This window comes from Manis javanica, chromosome 6 (assembly GCF_040802235.1).
Source record: "Manis javanica isolate MJ-LG chromosome 6, MJ_LKY, whole genome shotgun sequence".
NCBI lineage: Eukaryota > Metazoa > Chordata > Mammalia > Pholidota > Manidae > Manis > Manis javanica.
This window is the reverse complement of record NC_133161.1, coordinates 146,519,779-146,540,129: the sequence shown is the minus strand read 5'-3', so window position 1 is coordinate 146,540,129 and position 20,351 is coordinate 146,519,779. Positions and strand designations below refer to the sequence as shown.

General features: G+C 43.7%; 1 protein-coding gene across 6 annotated transcripts in view; it reads right to left on the bottom strand.

Annotated features, from left to right (window-relative positions):
• The window catches only part of BUD13 (BUD13 homolog), a 30,839-nt gene extending 10,502 nt beyond the window's left edge, over nt 1-20,337 (bottom strand). For 3 of the 6 annotated variants that reach the window (XM_073239748.1, XM_073239749.1, XM_073239750.1), the window contains exons 1-9: nt 17,198-20,337; nt 15,203-15,293; nt 11,597-11,681; nt 8,038-9,234; nt 6,551-6,798; nt 5,142-5,244; nt 4,670-4,808; nt 4,175-4,359; nt 3,861-3,942 (exon numbers count right to left, since the gene is read on the bottom strand). In XM_073239748.1, the coding sequence (XP_073095849.1) occupies nt 3,861-3,942; nt 4,175-4,359; nt 4,670-4,808; nt 5,142-5,244; nt 6,551-6,798; nt 8,038-9,234; nt 11,597-11,681; nt 15,203-15,293; nt 17,198-17,340 (2,273 nt within the window). In that variant the 5' untranslated portion in view covers nt 17,341-20,337. The remainder of the gene's footprint in view (nt 1-3,860; nt 3,943-4,174; nt 4,360-4,669; nt 4,809-5,141; nt 5,245-6,550; nt 6,799-8,037; nt 9,235-11,596; nt 11,682-15,202; nt 15,294-17,197) is intronic. The other 3 variants (XM_073239752.1, XM_073239753.1, XM_073239751.1) reach the window with 2 other exon arrangements.
• Nucleotides 20,338-20,351: the final 14 nt, after the last annotated feature.

The window sequence follows — 20,351 nt, the reverse complement described above, 5'->3', positions numbered from 1 at the left end:
AAAGAAGAGTGTTTTAAGCACAGGAATTGAGGATCTCAAAAATATAGCTGACCCTTGAACAACACAGGTTTGAACTGCACTGCCTCTTTTATGCAGACTTTTTTCAATAAATATACTGGAAAATTTCTTGGAGATACGCAACAATTTGAAAAAATTGCAGATGAACCACACAGCCTAGAAATTTTTTAAAAATTAAGAAAGAGATAGGTATGTCATGAATGTGTAAAATACATATGCATACTAGTTTACTTTATCATTTACTACCATAAAATATATATAAATCTATAAAAAGTTCAAATTTATCAAAACTTACAGACCATACATGGCACCATTTGCAGGCATGAGAAATGCAAACAGAAAGATGCAGTATTAAATCATAACTGCATAAAATTAACTGCAGTATTTACTGAACTACTGAATAATTTCATAGCCACCTCCTGTTGCCATTGCAGTGAGCTCAAATGCTGCAAATATCTGCCTGGAATGCCACGTGATGCTAATCACCTCCACATACGCAGTTCCTCTCTCCAGTAAACTGCACATGGAAGTAGAAAGTGATCTTTCACGGTTCTTAGGTATTTTTCATAGTGCTTAGTGCAGTACCGCAGACCTTACACACCCCACATGAAGGGCCACCATGTTGGTGGATGTGCTCCCGAGCAAAGGAAAGTCGTGGCATTACAAGAAAAAGCTGAATTGCTTGTGATGTACCATGTGCTGAGGTCTGCAGCTGCAGCTGCCCACTATTTCACAGTAAATGAATTGAGCATAAGGACCACTATGAAAAAAGAAAAGGAAATCCATGAAATCATTGCTGCAGCTATGCTAAGAGGTGCAAAAACCTTGCACTTTTTGCAAAATACCTTTTTGTGTCATATTGAATATGCAGCTTTTATGTGCATGCAGGATTACTTTAAGGCATACCTACAGACTATAAAACGATTCAGGAAAAGCAAAGTCATTATATGACAGCTTAAAGTAAAAGGAAGGTGAGGTTTCTAAAGTTGGAGAATTTATTTATTTTTTTATTTTTATGGAGAACAAATTCTTACATAGTGAGTAAGTTACATGGTGAACAGTACAAGGGCAGTCTTCACAGAAACTTTCGGTTTTGATCATGCATTATGAACTATAAACAATCAGTTCAAATATGAATATTCATTTGATTTTTATACTTGATTTATATGTGGATACCACATTTCTCTCTTTATTATTATTATTTTTAATAAAATGCTGAAGTGGTAGGTAGATGCAAGATAAAGGTAGAAAACATAGTTTAGTGTTGTAAGAGAGCAAATGTAGATGATCAGGTGTGTGCCTGTAGACTAAGTGTTAATTCAAGCTAGACAAGGGCAATAAAACATCCACAGATGCAGCAGATTTCTCTCAGAACAGGGGGGGAGAGGTTCTAAGCCTCACCTCTGTTGATCCCCAATTTCTCACCTGATGGCCCCCCCTGCGACTGTGCCTGTCTTAGGTTGTTCCTCCCTTGAGGAATCTTACCCGTCTCTGCCTAACCAGTCATCTTCCGGGGCCATACAGGGAGATGTAAAGTTGGTAAGTGAGAGAGAAGCCTTATTGTTTGAAAAGGTTAGTTTTTTACTTCTTTGCATATTTATGCCCTGTGGCTTCTATGCCCAGCATTTGTCTTGAGGTATCTTTACCACTTGGAAGAATTGTGATACTCGGTAAATTCGATATGGGGCACGAATTCTATTTAGGAGTTGTAATTAGGAAGGAAGAAGAAAAGCTATAGAAGTAGCAGACGGAAGAAAACATGGGAAGATTGATTATTTCTTTGACATATCTTCTTGTATAGTATAAAGTTGGAGAATTTAATGCCAGAAAAGGATGGCTTAATAATTTTAGAAAGAGGTTTGGCTTAAAAAATGTCAAGATAACAGAAGCAGTAACTCCTGCTGTGCAAGAGGCAGCAGATGAGTTCCCAGATGCCATTAAGAAAATCACTGAGGAGAAAGGATATCTGCTTAAACAGTTTTAACATAGACACAAGTGCCCTATTCTGGGGGGAGAAAATGCCACTTAAAAGGAAGGAAGAGAAGTGAGCACCAGGATTTAAGGCAAGAAGCGAGATGCTTTTTGTTTTGTGCAAAAGCAGTTGGGCTTATGATCAGGCTGCCCTTAGGTACACAGCTGCTGACCCCCAAGCCTTGAAGGGAAAAGATAAACATCAGCTGCCAGTTTTTTGGTCATGCCATAAGAAGGCCTGGATGAGAACCCTTTTCCCGGATTGGTTCCATCAGTGTTTTTCCCTGAAGTCAGGAAGTTCCTTGCCAGTAAGGGACTGCCTTTTAACGTTCCTTTGTTATTGGACAATGCCTCCAGCCACCCAGAACCCTATGAGTTCAACACCGAAGGCGTTGAAGTGGTTTACTTCCCCCAAACACGGCATCTCCAATTCAGTCTCTAGATCCGGGGGTCATAAGGACCATTAAGGCCCACTGCACACGGTGCTCTATGAAAAGGATTGTCAATGCCATGGAAGAGAAGCCCAGCAGAGAGACAGCATGAAGGTCTGGAAGGATCACACCACTGAAGAGGCCATCACTGTTAGAGAGAAAAAGCTGTGAAAGCCATCAAGCCCAAAACAATAATTTCCTGCTGTTTCCAGATGTTGTGCATGACTTCAAGGATTTACGACAGAGCCAATCAAAGAAATCATGTAAGGCATTATGGATACGGCAAAAATGGAAGGAGGGTGAAGGGTTTCAAGGTATGGCCATTGGAAAAATCCAACAGCTAATAGTCCACACCAGAGGAATGAATAGAAGATGACTTGATGGCGGCCAGTGCTTCTGCACCAGAGCCAGACAAGGAGGAAGAAGACATAGGAGAAAGAGGACCAAAGCACAAACTGACAAAATGCAATCTGGCAGAAGCGTTCCAATGATTCAAGACTGCTTCTGACCTCTTTACAATACGCTCCTTCTACAGTCCGGGCACGGAAACTAAAGCACAAGGGGGAAGGAGGACTGGTGCCAGAGAGAAACTCTTTTAGAGAAATGAAGTCAAAGAAGTCAAACAGAAATTATGACGTATTTCCTCAGTTACACCACGTGTACCCGCGTCCCCCACCTCCCCCTCTATCCCCTCCCACTCCTCCACCTCCACCACCCCTGAGACGGCAAGCCCACCCCGCCTCCTACACCTCCTCGGCCTGCTCAGAATGAAGACCATGAGGCTGAGGACCATTACGGAGATTCACTTCCACTTAATGAACAATGAATCATCACCGTGCTGTACAATTAATAAACATGCCTAGTATGTATGTGCAGGAGTGTCTTCCTGTAAAAATCTAACTGTACAGCAAGACCTGTACAGGATGCTTTTGTGTCACCCCCCTCATCACTGAGTGTTCACTGGATGGAACACTGTGTGTAAGATTTGTATGGAAGTGGGTAGACTGTCCTTACATACACATAAGGTGAGTAAACAGAAAACAGAAGTTTATGGTATCAATACATACAGTACTGGAGGTGTATTTTCTCTTACAATTTTCTTAAAAACATTTTTTTCTCTAGCTTACTTTATTGTAAGAAAACAGTATATAGTACATATACAGAATACATGTTGACTGTTTATGTTATTGATAAGGCTTCTGGTCAACACTAGGCCATTAGTAGTTAAGCTTCTGTAAAGTCAGAAGTTATATATGGATTTCAGCACCCTTAATCCACATGTTGTTCAAGGGTCAACTGTAGAAGAAGGAATCTGCTTCTTATTATTAACCTTATGATTAGAGCAAAGAAACGAGGCAGAGTGTAGAATGATTTAAGAATAGTGAGAGGTTAGGGTCAGATGGAAGAAAAAACCAAAATGTAAGAAATACTCAGGCTTACCTGTCCACTCCATCCCAGCGATATCCGGGCCAAATATTGAATCTGTTAGGAGGTGGAGCTGGGCCACTGTAGCGAGGGCTCACTAATGAGAGAGAGAAAAGAAGTTAGTGACCTATATAATTCAATTCAGAGCTGGGTGGCGGAGGGAAAAATATGTATAGAGATCTCTATTAATTTGAACCAAAATTCCCAGATAGAAGGAACTAAAATTGTACAGGAAAGCCTTCTTTTCCTATAGCTACGTATCATCATCCGAATGATTCTCTCTCTTCACATAAGTCACCTCCATCTCTGATGATTCCCAGAAGGCTCACCTTTCTTATTCTTATTCTCCTTGGCCTTGTTCTTCTTGATAAAGTCGGCCATAGGGTCCCCCTCTCTTTCTTGCTCTCTCAGCATCCGGTCCAGATCTTCATCATCAATGTAGCGGGCCAGGGGCTTCTGCATTTCCTTGATCGCATCCTCCACATTTTGCTGCTGCAGCCGGCTCTGCGCAAGCCTGGCAGGAAGAGCCGAGAGCTGTGCCTATCCTGTTTAACATTTCCACCCCCACACTGAGATGGGCCAGACTGTGCCTCTTTCTAGCACAATACATGGATTTCAGCAGCCTTGGTCAAATACTTCAAAGGACAAAATTCCTAGAATGCCAACTGTGAGTGTGGAATATATCAGCTCTTAGGAAGGAGACAGAGTGCCCTGAAATTTCCCATTCCAGCTCTGAAGATAGACTAATAAACTAACTGGTCAGAAGAGTAGAAATGACTTCCTCCAGTCACTGCAGTCTTGTTTTGTTTCATTGGTTGTCTTACCCTTTACCCCACTGGGCATACAGCTCATCTCTCTCCGAGTCTTTCTCTGCTTTTCTCCTTTGCTCTAAACGTTCCAGCTTCAAATTTCTCTTTCTACCAGACTTATCTCGAAATATGGTTTCAGCAAACTGGAATTCATCTGCAAAGGAAAATTATACTTTTAAAGATAAACACCGGTCAATTTCAGAAATAATATTCTAACAACTGAAACCAACCACTTGGGATTCTGATGCTGGATAAGAACTTCTGCAGCCAGACTACAAAGAGCTCCTGCCAATATCTAAGTACATATTGGCAATGACCCTGAAATCTAACATGTTTCAGGAAGGAAGAGGACCCACTGAAAAGTTAAAATAATGCATAAAACGAAGCTGACATTTGATAGCAATTAAAAGTTTAAAATTTCAGTTACAATAAACTACTTTTTTTAAAAAATGAGTCTCGACAGGTCGCTGCACTTCCACATTTTTACCTTCAAATGCTATTTCTTGGTCCCGTTTCTTGAGTTCCTGCTGCTCTTGCTGTATGTCAGTTAACACCAAGCCAGTTTTAGCTCCAGAATACATGTGTGCGGCCTGTGCAATGGAAAAGGGGGCATCCAACATTAATGAGACAATCGCAGCAGGAGGCTCCATGGGTACACACATTTAGTGCATTTTTGTGTGATGGTCAGCAATACCCAAACCAACTTTATATTTTCATTACCAACCACAGGGTTCACAAAATAGAAAAGAAGAAATAAAATGAATTTCATGGAAAACTGATAATACTATCACATCTAAGAATAAACAGAAACATAAGCCCACAAGATATTAAAGGAAAGGCTACCATCTTTATTTCTGACTTTTCAGCATATAAACTGCACACATGAAGACCCATTCTCAGGTCACTTGATCAGAAACCTCTATCAAGCTCTAAACCCTATAGTAAAGACACACACTTAAAAAGTATTCCATTTAAAATACAAACTTAAGCAAATCTTAGACCGTTTAACTGCAGATATATTTTAGGATGATGACAAGATACAACCAAATCAAAACTTTATTCAACTCCACCTGTATCAATTTAACAAACCAACCCACAAATGGAGTATACTGTATATCCTGATATCCTTAACAATGCGTTAAACATGATTAATATTATTCAGGGACTGAAGAGATGCTAAAATGTCAAAGTATCCAGTTGAAACACAAACTGAACTTTGTCCTCCAAAAGAGAAGAACCTTTCTTCCTGTGTTAGGGACAGGCTACCCTTCCCTGCCAGAACCTCATGGGCTACAGAGGAGACTCACCTGAGAAGTCTTTGTGGAGGAAAACGTGCACACCACAGACTGTATCACTGTTTCTTAACCAACTCACTCACTGGAGTGAGACTACTAGTTTGGTATTATTTATGACACAATGACACTAACTTATTTTTCACAACAACTTATGAAGTATCTACTACTATTATCCACAGTTTATAGATAAGCTGAGCCTTAAATATATTACATATCTTGCTCAAATCTCACAGATGGTAAGTAGAAGTAGGATTCGAACATGTCATCTGTTTGACAGATTTATAATCCTAACTCCACTCTGTAAACTACAGTTCTCAGTTTATTCATAAGAAAATATAGAGTTTTTCTGGACCTATTAAAATGAGATTTGTAGAACAGAGAGGCTATAAAGACAGAAGCTGCTTAGGAAACCTGGTATTTGCAAGTTCATCTGGGCTGGGCTAAAGGCAGTCTTGCCCTCGGAAGGAAGGGAAGAGCTCTAGAGGTCCTCTGAACAGCTCACTATGCTACCAAGAGCTGCTTCCTCCTCCTCCGGCTTGTGACATGCACAGAGTTAAAAGACAGAAGACACTCTAAGAGAATGACATGGGGAAAGTCCTACCTTCTTTCCTGGAGGCTGATTCCTTCGAGGTGGAGATAGATCAGAATCGGACGATCCAGCCCTCTGTTTCCTCCTTGGTGGGGAGAGGTCAGAATCAGAGGTCTGGGGCCTAGGTCTATTCCGTGGAGGTGACAGATCTGAATCAGACACTTTCCAACTGCCACTGGGGTAAGAAGAGTCCATCGTGTGACTCTGACATCTCCTAGGTGAAGAGCTTATATGAAATGTCCTATGGCTGGGGGAAGACCCTAGAAATTAAAGAATAAAGTCTTTAATCCCCTTGGCAGAATCCAATAAAAGACCTTACCAGGCTATGTTTAGCATTCATTTAGTCCTCCTATGAAGAACTATCACTAACCTAATAAATACAAGTATGGATGACATGGGAGAACAGCGAAGTCAGAGACAACTTTTAAAACTAACACACAGGATGTGGGGTCCTACTCCCAAGTTACCACTGACTGTGACTAGTATGTGAGATCTCAACATACTCATCTAGGTCATATTTATCCACACACAGAATGTGCAAAACAACATGCACTCAGATCTCAGTGGTGTGGTGAAAATTAAAACTACCAAAACTATAGGACTACAGGACAACAATGTATTTAAATTTAAAAATTGAACCAATACCTAGGGACAAAAGATGGAGCAAATTTCAGCTTCAACAGGCCTGAGTTCAAGACATAAGCATCACAGACCACCTTCCAAAGAAGAAGCCCACAGTATCTATCAAGTCTTTAAAACACACACTTCTCTATCCTAGTAAATCAATTTCTATGTAATTTCTAAGAAAACACATCCAGAAGTTCTTAAATTTACAAGAAAGCTACCTAAAAGTAGATAAAGAAATAATTTAGAATGGGTCAGCAGCTTATGTACAAGGATGTTCATTATAGAATTACAAAAGCAAAAATACAGAAATAACCTAAAATTTGTAATATAAAGGAAATGTTTAAGTGAATTTATGTACTGGCACACCAGTAAAAATTATATCAACAAAGAGATATTTTTATGACTTGGGAAAGATAATGTTAAGTGAAAAAAACAGGGAAGAGTAGACATGCAGTATATATATATACTGCATAGGCAGAGCTCAAGCACATGAAAAATGAATAGAAAAAAAAACTACAAAAAGAACACTGACTACAACATTAACAGTGATTGCCTCTGAATGACAGAGTTTTGTATGACCCTTTTTCTGCTTCTCTATACATTTCTATACATTCTGAAGCTTCTGCCAGCAACATGGAGTATTTTTATTTGGGGTAGGGAGAATAAACAAAAGGATATATAAAAACTTCCTCCCTGCCACTGTAAATTCTTAACTCTCCTCAGCCCAATCTCTTACCATTTCCCTACAAGTTTTAAAACTTCTTCAAAGAAATTGCATTCTCATTTCCTCATTTCTAAAAATCACAAAAACCCAACAAAGCAAAGAAAGCACCTGGGGAATAAGTCCGCCCTGTGGACAATCAAATGCTCACCTTTAGAATCAGGCTGCTTACTTCCAAAATGGGACTTGGCTTGTGTTTTCCGTGGAGGAGAGAGACCCAAGTCGTAGTCACGTTTGCTGTTCTTGGACAGGGACGGAGGAGAGCGCCCTGGCCCCTGCCAATGTGCACAGGCTCTGCTAGAGGCCCTTCCTGGGGCTTTGCTGCTCTTGTTTCTGGGCAGCGAATGAGGTTCTTCAGGAGCCAAACTGGAAGAGTCACGACAGGCTCTCCGGAGCTGCGATGCGTCCGAGGGGCCAAGAGTCCTTCTAGGTTGAGCTGGGTCAGGGGGGCTGTTGCGGGCCCTTCCTGAGGGAGAGAGATCCGAGGAACTGTGATGGGCCCCCCTAGGAGGACATAGATCTGGCGTGTCATGATGGGCCCTCCTCGGAGATATACCTGAAGGATGACGATGAGGCTTCCGGAGGAGCGAAGGATCCGGGGTGTCGTGACGGGCCCTCCTCGGGGGAGATGGATCCGGGGTGTCGTGACGGGCCCTCCTCGGGCGAGAAGAATCTGGGGCGTCATGACGAGCCCTCCTCGGGGGAGATGGATCCGGGGTGTCGTGACGGGCCCTCCTCGGGGGAGATGGATCCAGGGTGTCGTGACGGGCCCTCCTCGGGCGAGAAGAATCTGGGGCGTCATGACGAGCCCTCCTCGGGGGAGATGGATCCGGGGTGTCGTGACGGGCCCTCCTCGGGGGAGATGGATCCGGGGTGTCATGACGGGCCCTCCTCGGGGGAGAAGAGTCTGGGGTGTCGTGACGGGCCCTCCTCGGGGGAGATGGATCTGGGGTGTCGTGACGGGCCCTCCTTGGGGGAGATGGATCCGGCGTGTCGTGACGGGCCCTCCTCGGGGGAGATGGATCTGGGGTGTCGTGACGGGCCCTCCTCGGGGGAGAAGAATCTGGGGTGTCGTGACGGGCCCTCCTCGGGGGAGATGGATCCGGGGTGTCGTGACGGGCCCTCCTTGGGGGAGATGGATCCGGCGTGTCGTGACGGGCCCTCCTCGGGGGAGATGGATCTGGGGTGTCGTGACGGGCCCTCCTCGGGGGAGAAGAATCTGGGGTGTCGTGACGGGCCCTCCTCGGGGGAGATGGATCCGGGGTGTCGTGACGGGCCCTCCTTGGGGGAGAAAAATCTGGGGTGTCATGACGTAAATGTCTGGGTGAGGACAGATCTTCACCGTGACCTAAACACAAAGAGCAAAGAGTCAGGTTCCCACAAATACTCTGTTCATGCCCAATACCAAAGTTTCAAAAGATGCCCCAGCAGCATACATCTCAGAGCTACTTAGGCAGCCCACAAGGACTGCGCGGTTCTCTTGCGTAGGGTCAGTAAGCCAGCACTTGAGAGTATCTTAAGAATAATCTCTTGTATTAGCCCAACAAGTCATAAATTTGCAAAAGCATTTTAAATACATTCTCCATATTATACCTTCTAGGGTGAGCAGGGCAAATCTTCTAACTTCCAATCCAATGCTTTCCCCAAAACCTTCTTTGTGCAGAGGCCCCAGTCAGAGCGTCCTCCTGACATCTAGCCTGGGTAATTTATAGTTTGTACTCACTCTCCTTTCAAAAGGCAAACTGACTAAACCTGTGCCCAGGTTTCAAAATGAAATGCTAACTATTCAGTCCACGTCACTGTGCCCTTACGGGGTGATCACCAGAAATAAAGAAGGGTCAGCATTTACTGCTCACCTGCTACCTGCCAAAGATGTGGCACAGCAGTTCTCACAAAAAGCCTAAGAGCGGATATTCTTATCCTCATTTTACAGATGAAGAAATTGACGCTCAGCTTAAGTAATTTGTCAAAGTCACACTGCTAATAGGTGGTGGAGTGAACATCCAAATCCCAGATCTATTTGACACCAGAGTCCATGTGGAATCCTTAAAAATATGTAGTTGGGGAAAGAGTTTAAGACTTTGAATTTTCAAAGGCATAACAGAATGAAATGTTTATAGCAACTTAGGACATTTTCAAAATTCAGCTTCTCCTCTCCCTCCATTTCTTGTCATTGAGCTCCATGGCCCAAATACAAATAAAAGCTGGGCAGAATCCAGTGAATTCTTGTTAAATGAATGAATTTAACCAAGTCAAGTCCTTCACTTTAGGAAATAGGCTGACTAGAAAAGTACTGATATCTGTGAGTGACCTGACAGTAAATATAATCCATGAGATTAATAAATTCCATGATATTCATAAAAAGGAAGCAAGGGTCAGCAATCAGTGAGAGTATTTCCAGTAACAACTGGGGATGAGGCACTGAAAGAGAGACAAAGAAAAAGAACTATCTGCCTATGTGTGTGTGTATCACTTCCTCGACCTATAAATATGGAGACAAGATGATTCTCTAAGAAAAAAGGATTATGGAAAAGACCGGAAAAGCAACTATGGGATAAGGCAGAAAAAAATGGATAAGAGTGAATAGGATTCAGATAAAAGAATATCGATAATAAAGTTTTCATTCCAAAAACGTAACAGTCATGTACTGAAAATTAACTGAGGCAATGGTGATCAGTAAGTGTTATATAGAAAACTGTCATGCATTTTTCTGATCAGAACTGTAGGATAATTAACCTAAAGACACAAAGTATAATACCGAAAAAACAAATCCTGGATAAAGGATGTGTGAAAAAGGAACAAGGGTAAAGTGGACTTAACCACCTATCAAGATTCAAGATCCTTGTTTATGAAGGAAGGAAAAGAGGGAGTAAAAACCCAGCACACTTCCACCTACCACACAGAGCCCGGATGACTGGGATCAGGGCTGGGAATAATTATTTCTTAGTCTGTGCCCCTGAGTAAGAAGGCCTACCTACCAAGTTTTTGGAAAAGAGGAAATGACTGCTAAGCCTCAAGTAATGATTTTCCAAAGAGTAGTAGGAAGGCAAGAACCAAATACCTTAGCAATTCAACAATTCAAGAAATATTTATTAATGGCACCTTCTTGTTCTGGGCAGGGGGAATACCAGGGCAACTAAGACTAGGCTTCATCTCTGCTAAGACATGACAAATGCCCTTTATCTAATTCTCAAGAATTCAAACATTTTTTTTTACTAGGGTTAAATTATTAGCCTAGGGAGAGAGTATAGAGTAGGCAAGTGGAGCAAAACGTACTGTAAAATACCAGTATTTAAAGGAAGAACAAAGACAAACAACAAGGACAGAAAACACTGGTCCTTGATCCATATATGAGTCACTTCATTCTGGGAGAGGACACAGGTTGTTAAAGTCTCCAGACTCTGTTCCTCAGATTCTTGCGAACTCCCCAAAGTCCTGCCTAAATACTCTCCTGTCTGCTCTCCTATTCTGGGCCAGAGAGAAGTGAGTGCTTTCTGACTCGGAAACCCTAAAACCCAAATGTCAGTAAGCAGTCTCTCAGTTCCCATGACTTACCACCTCTGAAGAAGTCCTGAATTCTTTTCACAGTATTTTTCAGCACCAACAGCACACTAAAACACAGTACCCATTCCTCTAAAAGTGAAGCACAGAGAAGGAAAAAAGTCTTCTCCAATAAATGGGAAAAATAGTTATCTATTACTAGAACTCACTTCCCAGAAGCTTCCATTTGGCACTGGAACGAAAAGCTTCCATCTGCTTTATGTCTTCCGGCCGCTCATCCACAAACTCAGCCACCTGTGGGAATGAGGACACTATGTTGAAGAGACAACAGGGTGTAGCTAAGGAGCACTGTGGTCTCAAGAACTTGAAGCTATGCCCTGTCCCATTCCCAACATACATGGCACACAGACCCAAATGGCCATGAAGAAACATGGAGTGGCCCTCAGCTTTGTTTGTTCCAGAAACATCTGATTGTCACTGGACGGTTTAATTAGTGATCGTTCCCTGACTAATCAATTTCCTTCCAAAGGCTAATTTCTTTTATTACAAACCTTTTTATTAACCTGCCAGTGCACAACTGCCACTTGTAAGCTGGAAGCTAAATTCCTTTTACCTTTGTACATTCCAAGTGAAACACAGGCAGCTTCCTGTCATGCCTGCCACTCATCAAGGGCCTCAGGCTCTTTATGGAACCTTTCTAATTGTAAGGACCCACAACAACAGGTTTTCTTGAATCCAACCAAAGGAGGTCATTAAGAGATAAATAAAATCACATTTCTTATCATCCAAATTCCTAAACAAATCTGGAATCTTCTCTATCATATCCTTGATAAATGATCACTCACCTAGTTCCTCCCTGACAGGGAACCAATTCACTGACAGGGAACTCAGTAAGTTACAAGGCAGTCCACTGCATTCTGGGACAGTACTAGAAAGTTCTTAAGCTTTATTGGACCAATATCTATCTTCCTATGACTTCTTTCCATTGATGCAATTGACCCCCTTTCTATATGACACTTTCGAAGATGGCTGGCATAATAAATTCTAGTTATAGGGTGGCGACTATGTGCAAGGCATTGTTTTATGTTTTACTTGTATTATCTCATTCAGTCCTCAAAACAGCCCTGCAAAGAAAGGCTCCACACTACTAAGGAACAAACTATGACTCAGAGAAGTAACTTTCTTAATGTCACAAGCTAGCAAGTGCCAGAGCTGAAATTTAAACTCAGATCAGAATTTCCCTCTACCTCTCTTCTCCCAAGATCCTACCATCATTCCTCATATAGCCTCTGACTGAAATCTCTCACTATGCATTCAAAGCACAGACTTTCAAGCAAGAAGTGAGATCTAAACCCCACCCAGCCTTGTCACTTAACATCTGTGCACCCTTTGGTGAACTCTTCTCTCTAAGCCTCGACTTCCCCACTTGTAAGGGTAGGACTCCGAGGATGGCTATGAAGTTCAGTGAGATCATCTGTGGCAGCTCAGCCGTGCTGGGCACAGGACAACTGCTCAGCACACGATCTATTATTCCTGCCACTGTTACTGTCACTGTCCTGAATCTTTTGCCTTTGTTACTGGTGGTGGTGATGCTCGTGCAGTAAGAGAAATGTACTCAATAATCAAATCCACTCTGACCCGCGCAGAGATCAGGGAGGTTGACCCTCCCTTGTTTAGGTACTGGTGTCACCATTACAAGCAAAAGACAGTATAAAGGAAAATTAACATACTTGACTACATAAGAACTAAAATTTTTAAATGTTAAAAACCATTATAAATGAAAAGGCAAATGACAAAATATGCCTGTGACATGCAAAACATAAAATGTTCTTATTAAACAAATATTAAGTCAATGAAAAAAATCCCAATTTTCTAAAAAAATAAGAATACCAAGAAACTCACAAAATTCAAATGCCCAATAAACATATGAAAAATTACTTACTTCAATATTTTTCAAAGCAACTGGACACTACTGTTCACCTGCCAAAGTGGCATAGGTGTGCTGTTGATTTATTGTTGATGATGTTGTGGCATTAATGAATTATGGCATTCTCATACACTTAGAGTGGGAGCATAAATTTGTACCACCTCTTAGAAAGCATTATGGGAAAAGAGCTCAAAAGGACCATACTCTCTAACCTATTAATTTCAATTCAGAGAAATAAATAAATGGATTCCTATGATGATTTCTGTACAAGATGTTTATCAAAACATTATATCTTAAAACAGAAAATAACCTGTATGTCCAGTGATAGGACAGGTTAAATTAACATGTTGACTGAACTACTGTGCATCCATTAAAACTTACATTCTCAAACAATATGTTACAGGCCTAGTAAAGTTTTCACAACATATTATTAAGTGAAAAAGCAGGCTCCAAAACCATATGCGCAGTATGATCCCAACTGTATTTGAAAAACAAATAAAATACAAGGGTGTATAATCTATGAATTAAAGAGATATGCATCCAATGTTAGCAGTTGTCATCTCTGGATGGTTGCAGTATAAATGATTATTATATTCAAAACTTTAAACTTGTGGAATCTAAAAAACAAAACAAAATGGAAACAGACTAATGGAAACAGAGGAAAGAAACTGTTGGTTATCAGAGTGGGGAGGTGTTGGGGAGCAGGCGAATAGGCAAAAAAGATTTAAGAGGTACAAACTCCCAGTTACAAAACAAGTCAGTCATGGGATGTAATGTACAACCTAGGGAATACAGTCAATAATAGTGTAATAACTTCATATGGTGACTAGACTTCCTGTGGGGATCACTTCATCACATAAAAAAGATATCAAATCACTATGATGGACACCAGAAACAGGATATTGTATGTCAGTTACACTTCAATGAAAATGAGTAAACTAACTTTCTTATAATCCTCAAATATTCTACAATAAATATGTATTACTTTTACAACATAAAGAACAAAGATTATAAACATTAATTAGGACTAAGTGATTCATTCTGACTGAAACTAAACTGACTCCTTGTATCACTATTTCCTTCTAATTACTAACAAACCTTCTTTTAAGTGATCTATTGTAGAATATGCTGAGATTAACATTAAATATACTCATCTGGAATTCATTTTTGAAGACTTTCAATATAACACAGCCTTTGAACAGCTCTCATTTTCACTTGTTTCTCGGCAGTTCTCAGCAAAGGTTCCAGGACTGTATCAATGCTGGGCTATCTGCCTATGCTTTTTTCCACCTGGCTCTTACTCAACCTCCAAAACTCAATTCAGATATTTACATCCTTCATGGAATTTCCCAGTGGAATAAAAAGTGTGCTGTCTCCCTGTGCTCTAATAGCACTTGGTACATATGCAGAATGTACCTCCAACATTGATCATATTGATGAAATTATTTGAAGTTCAACCTCCCATTTCAAGGTATGACCTCTGACATACAGACACTACGTTCTATAAATCTATGCATCTCCAGTATTTAGGCAAGAGTATACAATTTTAAGGTTTAGTTGAATCAATGAATAAAAGGAGCAAATAAAAGTTTCCTATAACTGACCCTGAACACTGTTTATAAGGTAGATTCCAACAAGCTGAACCATGGCTAATTCTAATCATGGCTCTATCGCCGATATTGAGGAGTCCTGCCTTTATGATTTGTTCCCATTTCTAGGCTGAAGAGAGTGTATAGGCATCATCAAAAAAGATTATTGTAAAACAGTTCTTTGAAAGCATCACCTGTTCTCTGCCCTCAACTTTCCCCCTTACAAATCTACCCTGCACTGGGCATCAATATTGAGAGGCATGCATTCCAAAGTCTTCCCAGCCTCAAAAGATACATACCACAGGTAAATCCCCATCATCTTCTTCCTCCTTTTCTGGTTTAGTGGTGGAGATACATGTCCAGCTCACATCATCATCCACAATCCGCATTCTAAATGAGAAAATAAAATGATCAAAAAGGGAGACTCCTTCTGGAACAACAGCCTACAAACACTTACCTATTGGTTTTAGGATAAAACTCAAAACCCTACAAGATCTTTGCCTATATGGCCAACTCTGTCTTGTACCACTGCCTCGTCAGTTCACTACCTCGCTGGTCATCTTTTGGTGCCTGGAATGAGGCAAATCCTTTACCCCAGTTTTCACTGATGTGCCTGACCTACTGTTCTCATTCTTTACCGGGAAACTCTTACTCACGCTTAAGATCCTAGCATATATACAGCTTCCCTGAGCATACCTTCCCTGGCGGCTCCTATTACATCCTAAGAACGCACTGCACATTCTTGGAACACTTTCATTGCATTTGTCACAGAGGAAATAAACCAATGAGTTGTGTAACTAATTGTTTAAAGCCTATATCCCCCTTAAACTACAAGGTCCATCAGAATAGGGTCTATGCGTTCCTCATTCACAGTCGTATGCTAAACATCCTGCAGTAACTGGCATAGGAAGTATTTTATTTAATAAATGTTTCTTATGTGGATATGCTATTGAAGAGTCCAAATAATAATCATGACTGCCATCATGGGAACAGTCATTACTGGAAAAGCCACGATCACTGAACACATCTTTCATCACAACCGCTTAATGTGATATTAGTATCACTGCCATTTTAAACATGAGGAAACTGAGGATTAAAGAGATGATATATCTTGCCCAAGGCCACACAGCCGGTAAAGTGGCACTGCTAGGACTCACCCTACGTCTGCTCTAAAAGTGCTCAAGCTATTTACACTACATGACACCGCTTCCAAAGAACCCAGACAAGTCAGAAAGGCAGGAAGACAGAATGCAAGAATGCGGCAAGAACCAAAACAGGAAGAGCAATGAGTTAGCGCTTTAAAACTATGTGACTTACTGAGTGTATCAGATTCACACGGCTGCCTAACAAAGCACCACAAGCTGAGTGGCTTAAAACAGAAATGAGTTCTCCCGCAGGTCTGGAGGCTTGCGGCTGGGATCAAGGTGTCCGCTGGGACGGCCTTACGGGAGGATTTTTCCTCGACTCTTGTGACTTCTAGCAGCCCCGGGCACACCCTGCCTGGCGACACCGTAAACTCGGCCCAGGGTCAGTCGCATCCGCACATGGTCATTTTCCCTCTGTGCCGGTTTCTGCGTCCAAATTCCCCTCTTCTTAGAAGGGCACCAAACTGGATGTGGCGCCCATACTAACCCACCACGACCTCGTCTTAACTAAGTACCTCTACAAGGAGCCTATTTCCAAACAACGTCACATTCTAATTCTCGCTGGGCAAGAACTCGAAGGAGGGGCACTGCTCAGCCCGGTACACTGGGCTACAAAAGTTTTCTCATTTGAAAAACGGCAATACCACCACCACCTACTTCTCGGTTGCGCTGTGAAGTTGAAGTTAATTCTTCTCCCAAGTACTTAGAACGGAGCCCGGCAAGTGGCAGAACCGCACGCCGGCAGTTACTGTCGGTGCGACTGTTACCAAGAGCAGCCGGCAGCGAGCGCGGTCTCACCGACCGCAGTCCCTGGGACCGCAGAGCCCGCACGGCCCGGCCCCGGGCCCCGAACACCCAGGCGCGGAGGCCCTGAACCCGCCACGCCGCTGTTCTCGGGGCGCGGAATTCATTCTCTACGGGAGCGCACGCAGCGCCGCAAGGCGGGGAAAAACCGTGAGGAGAGTCACGGCCCGGCCCGAACACCCCGAAGACACGGCCCAGGGCCGCGAGCGGAGGCCTGAGCGGAGCTCCGAGCCCACACAGCGTAGCGCGGCCCGGGCGGCCGGCGCGCAGGGCAGGCAGAGCGCGGAGCTGGGAAGGAGGGGGCGCCGGGCCGCCCCAGGGCCCGTCCCGCCAGGCCCGACTCACCCCTGGCCGCCGGCCCCGCCAGGCTTCGGCCGCTTTCTGCGACGCTTGCGACAGGACTCAGGGCCCCCGTCGGCGCCGGCATCCGCCCGAGACAAGTACCGCTTCAGATACTCGGCCTTGGAGAGCGGCGGAGCCGCCGCCATGGCAGCGGCGTGGGCGGGGAGACGGGTGGGCGCTCTGGACAAAATTCCTCAACGCAAAGCGACGGGCGCCGGCGCGAGAGGGCGGGGCCCCGGCCGGAAGGGGCGGGGCATCGGAGCTGCCCGGCCCGCCGGTGAGAGCGTTCGCCGGCCGTCCCGGGACGGGCGCACCTCGCAGGCCGCTCCGCATCTCTCTAACGGCGCAACCCGGTTTCTTCCGATTGTCCTGCATCTGCCCCTTCGGCAGCCTATGCAGCAAGCGCTGTGGTAGCCGCGGGGCTGCCGCCACGACCCAAAGACCTGCCCGCGGCGGTCCCGAAGCACCCGGTGCGGACTTACACGGGCTCTGGCGTCGCGGGGCATCTGAGCGCCAGTCCCACGACTTACCAGCCGTACGTCCTTGGGCAAGTTATTTAACAAAATGTGGATAATGGCACCTAACTCAGTAGTTATGAGGCCTGAGGAAATATTACTGTATAAAGTACTTGGAACGTGTGGCACATAGCGAGTGTTCTCGATATCAGGGTGTTTAGGTCGGGGGATCTGCTCCACCAGGCTTCCGTGCACCATTCAAGAGTCGTTAGGAATTCCAAACCCGATACAATTACTATGCAAAATACGGTGGTTTCCCCCTACTTTCAACTTCCCCACGTTTGTATTATTGGCAGCCCCCACCTACCTCCTGTGTAGAATCTTTCCCATGAAAAGGACCTGGATCCATTTTCAGCTCATCGAAAGAGGGAAGCTAATACTAATAAAATTCTAATACTCGTTTTGGGAGAAAAGGAAGACTTTTCTCCTTGTGGGCATTAAGAGCTTTATTCGAATTATCTCATTTAATCCTCCCGCATCTCAGGTGGTAGTGTTATCCTTATTTTACAGAGGAGAAAACCAAAGATTAGAGAGGTTAAGGAAATTTCCTAATTTCACACAGCCAAAACATGACCTTGGGAGCAGAAGCTAGCAATGTGGAGTACAAAAGGTAATCCAGATTTTAAATAAAGAGTAGCATATTTTCCTTACACGTTAAAATTTTTGTCCCTGTTTCAAGGCATATTAGCCAAGAAGGCATTGTCATACTTCACAAATAAACATGCATATCTTGGGATACATGCTCAAAAAATATGTATATGTAACAAAATAGGTTTGGAGATCACTGCTTTAAAGCTTGAACTTTTAACCACTCGACTCTACTGAGTGACCACAGCAGAGGCCAGGAAAGGAAAGCAGGCTGGGTCTCTTTGGGCTTCTGCGAAGGGGACGCTGCACTGAGATACAGCCTCACTGGCTGGAAGGCTCCCCAGGTCCCCCATACCCAACCCTGCCTTGGCCTCCAGTCCACTTTGGTGTATCACAAACTGAACTCCACAGCCCTGCTGCCACCCAGCGTCAGCAGGCATTTTTAAGTCATATTTCTGCTCCAGTGAGCATGACCAGTACAGCCCTCAGCCACACCAACACACCTCCTGCCCTCTTCTGTCTTCAGTTCCACTGCTACCCATTCTATTCAGTACACGGGTTTGGCCTGACAAGACCCGAGCTCAGGTCCCAGCCCTGTCTACCTCCCAGAGCAGTTAAGCAGGATCAAATTAATACATGCCCAGTGGCAGGGTCTGAGCTTTGCCCTCTCTGTAGTTTCATCTAATAAAGCAAATACAGTAGTTATAGACTTGACCTAAAATGTCCAAAGCTCAAGTTTCAGACTGGCCTGACTTTGAAGCCTGCTTCTTAGAAGGTTTAATTCCTTCTGGAAGTTACCTAGCATCTCTGAAGCTGTTTCCTCACCTGTAAAATGAGGATGATTTTATTTACAGCTACTTTTTTCCAGGAAAGGTTTAAAGCAGAACAGAGACATTTTAGTTTTTGTATTATACGAGAGAAAATACATATAAAAGCACTTCAGAATTATTAATTCACTAATCCTCACAATAATCCTACCAAGTAGATAGCATTATAATCCCTATCTTACAGACCAGGAAACTAGAGCATTAGTGGTGCCAGTACTAAAGGGGTAAGTCTATTCAAAGTGCTCTCTATAGCCTTATAGTTCACGTGAGTCACCTGATAACCTGTCCCTGAAGTCTTAAAACACCTAACGCTTGCCTCACTGACAGAAAATAGAAATACAAGTATGGGGGTCAGTCCCACATGAAAAGTCATCAAATGCCAAAGAATTCAATAGGGAGAGGTGTCTGAAAACAGACTCCTTGGACAAATACATTTAATGAAGAGGGAGGCGGCAGAAATTCCAACAAGGAAGGATCACAGTAAGAGAAAAGCAGTATCTCAGGGACCAAGAGAAGGGCCAGGAAGAGGTTGTCCGCTGCCAAACCCAACAGAAGGAGCACAGAGAATGAGAACGCTTTCCACGTGGAACACCCCGCGCGTGACCTCTGAGAAGTGCTGACTGGAAGGTGAGGGTGGATGGCATGAGTACTGCTGTCTGTAAGTCGGCAGCCTAGAGCACCGAGGCTTGTCTAGTGTCCCCAGCAAGTAACACGTCTGCGCCGCAGGAGGCACCAGTGGCTGAGGCAGCGCAGAGCACGCGCTAGGGAGCCCAGGGCCCTAGGCTGCGGTGCTCGTGAGAGCAACTGTGGGCTGCCTGAACCTCTTTCCCTATTTGTAAATGAGAGTGGGACCAGATGACCCCAAATACCCCCAACTGGCTCTAACATCCTTTAACCTCGAGGCTTTTATACGCATACTCCCGTCTGCGTGGAAACATCTTTCCCAGGTTATCCATGGGGCTTACTTCCCTGCCTCCTTCTCAGCCTTACCAAAAGGTCAAATGACCACCTTCTTGTTGAGATGGCCCCTGCCTACTCTCGGGAACACCTGCCCCCACCTCTGCTGGCACTACCATACCCTTCCCTGCTTCACATTTACACCGCCTGGCAGACCGTTTCACTTGCCTGTTTATCATCAACCCCAAACCCACTGTTTGCCAGTTTCCCCCACGACACTTAAGCTCCATGAAAACAGACTATTATTTTGTTCAGTCCTGTGGCATGCTT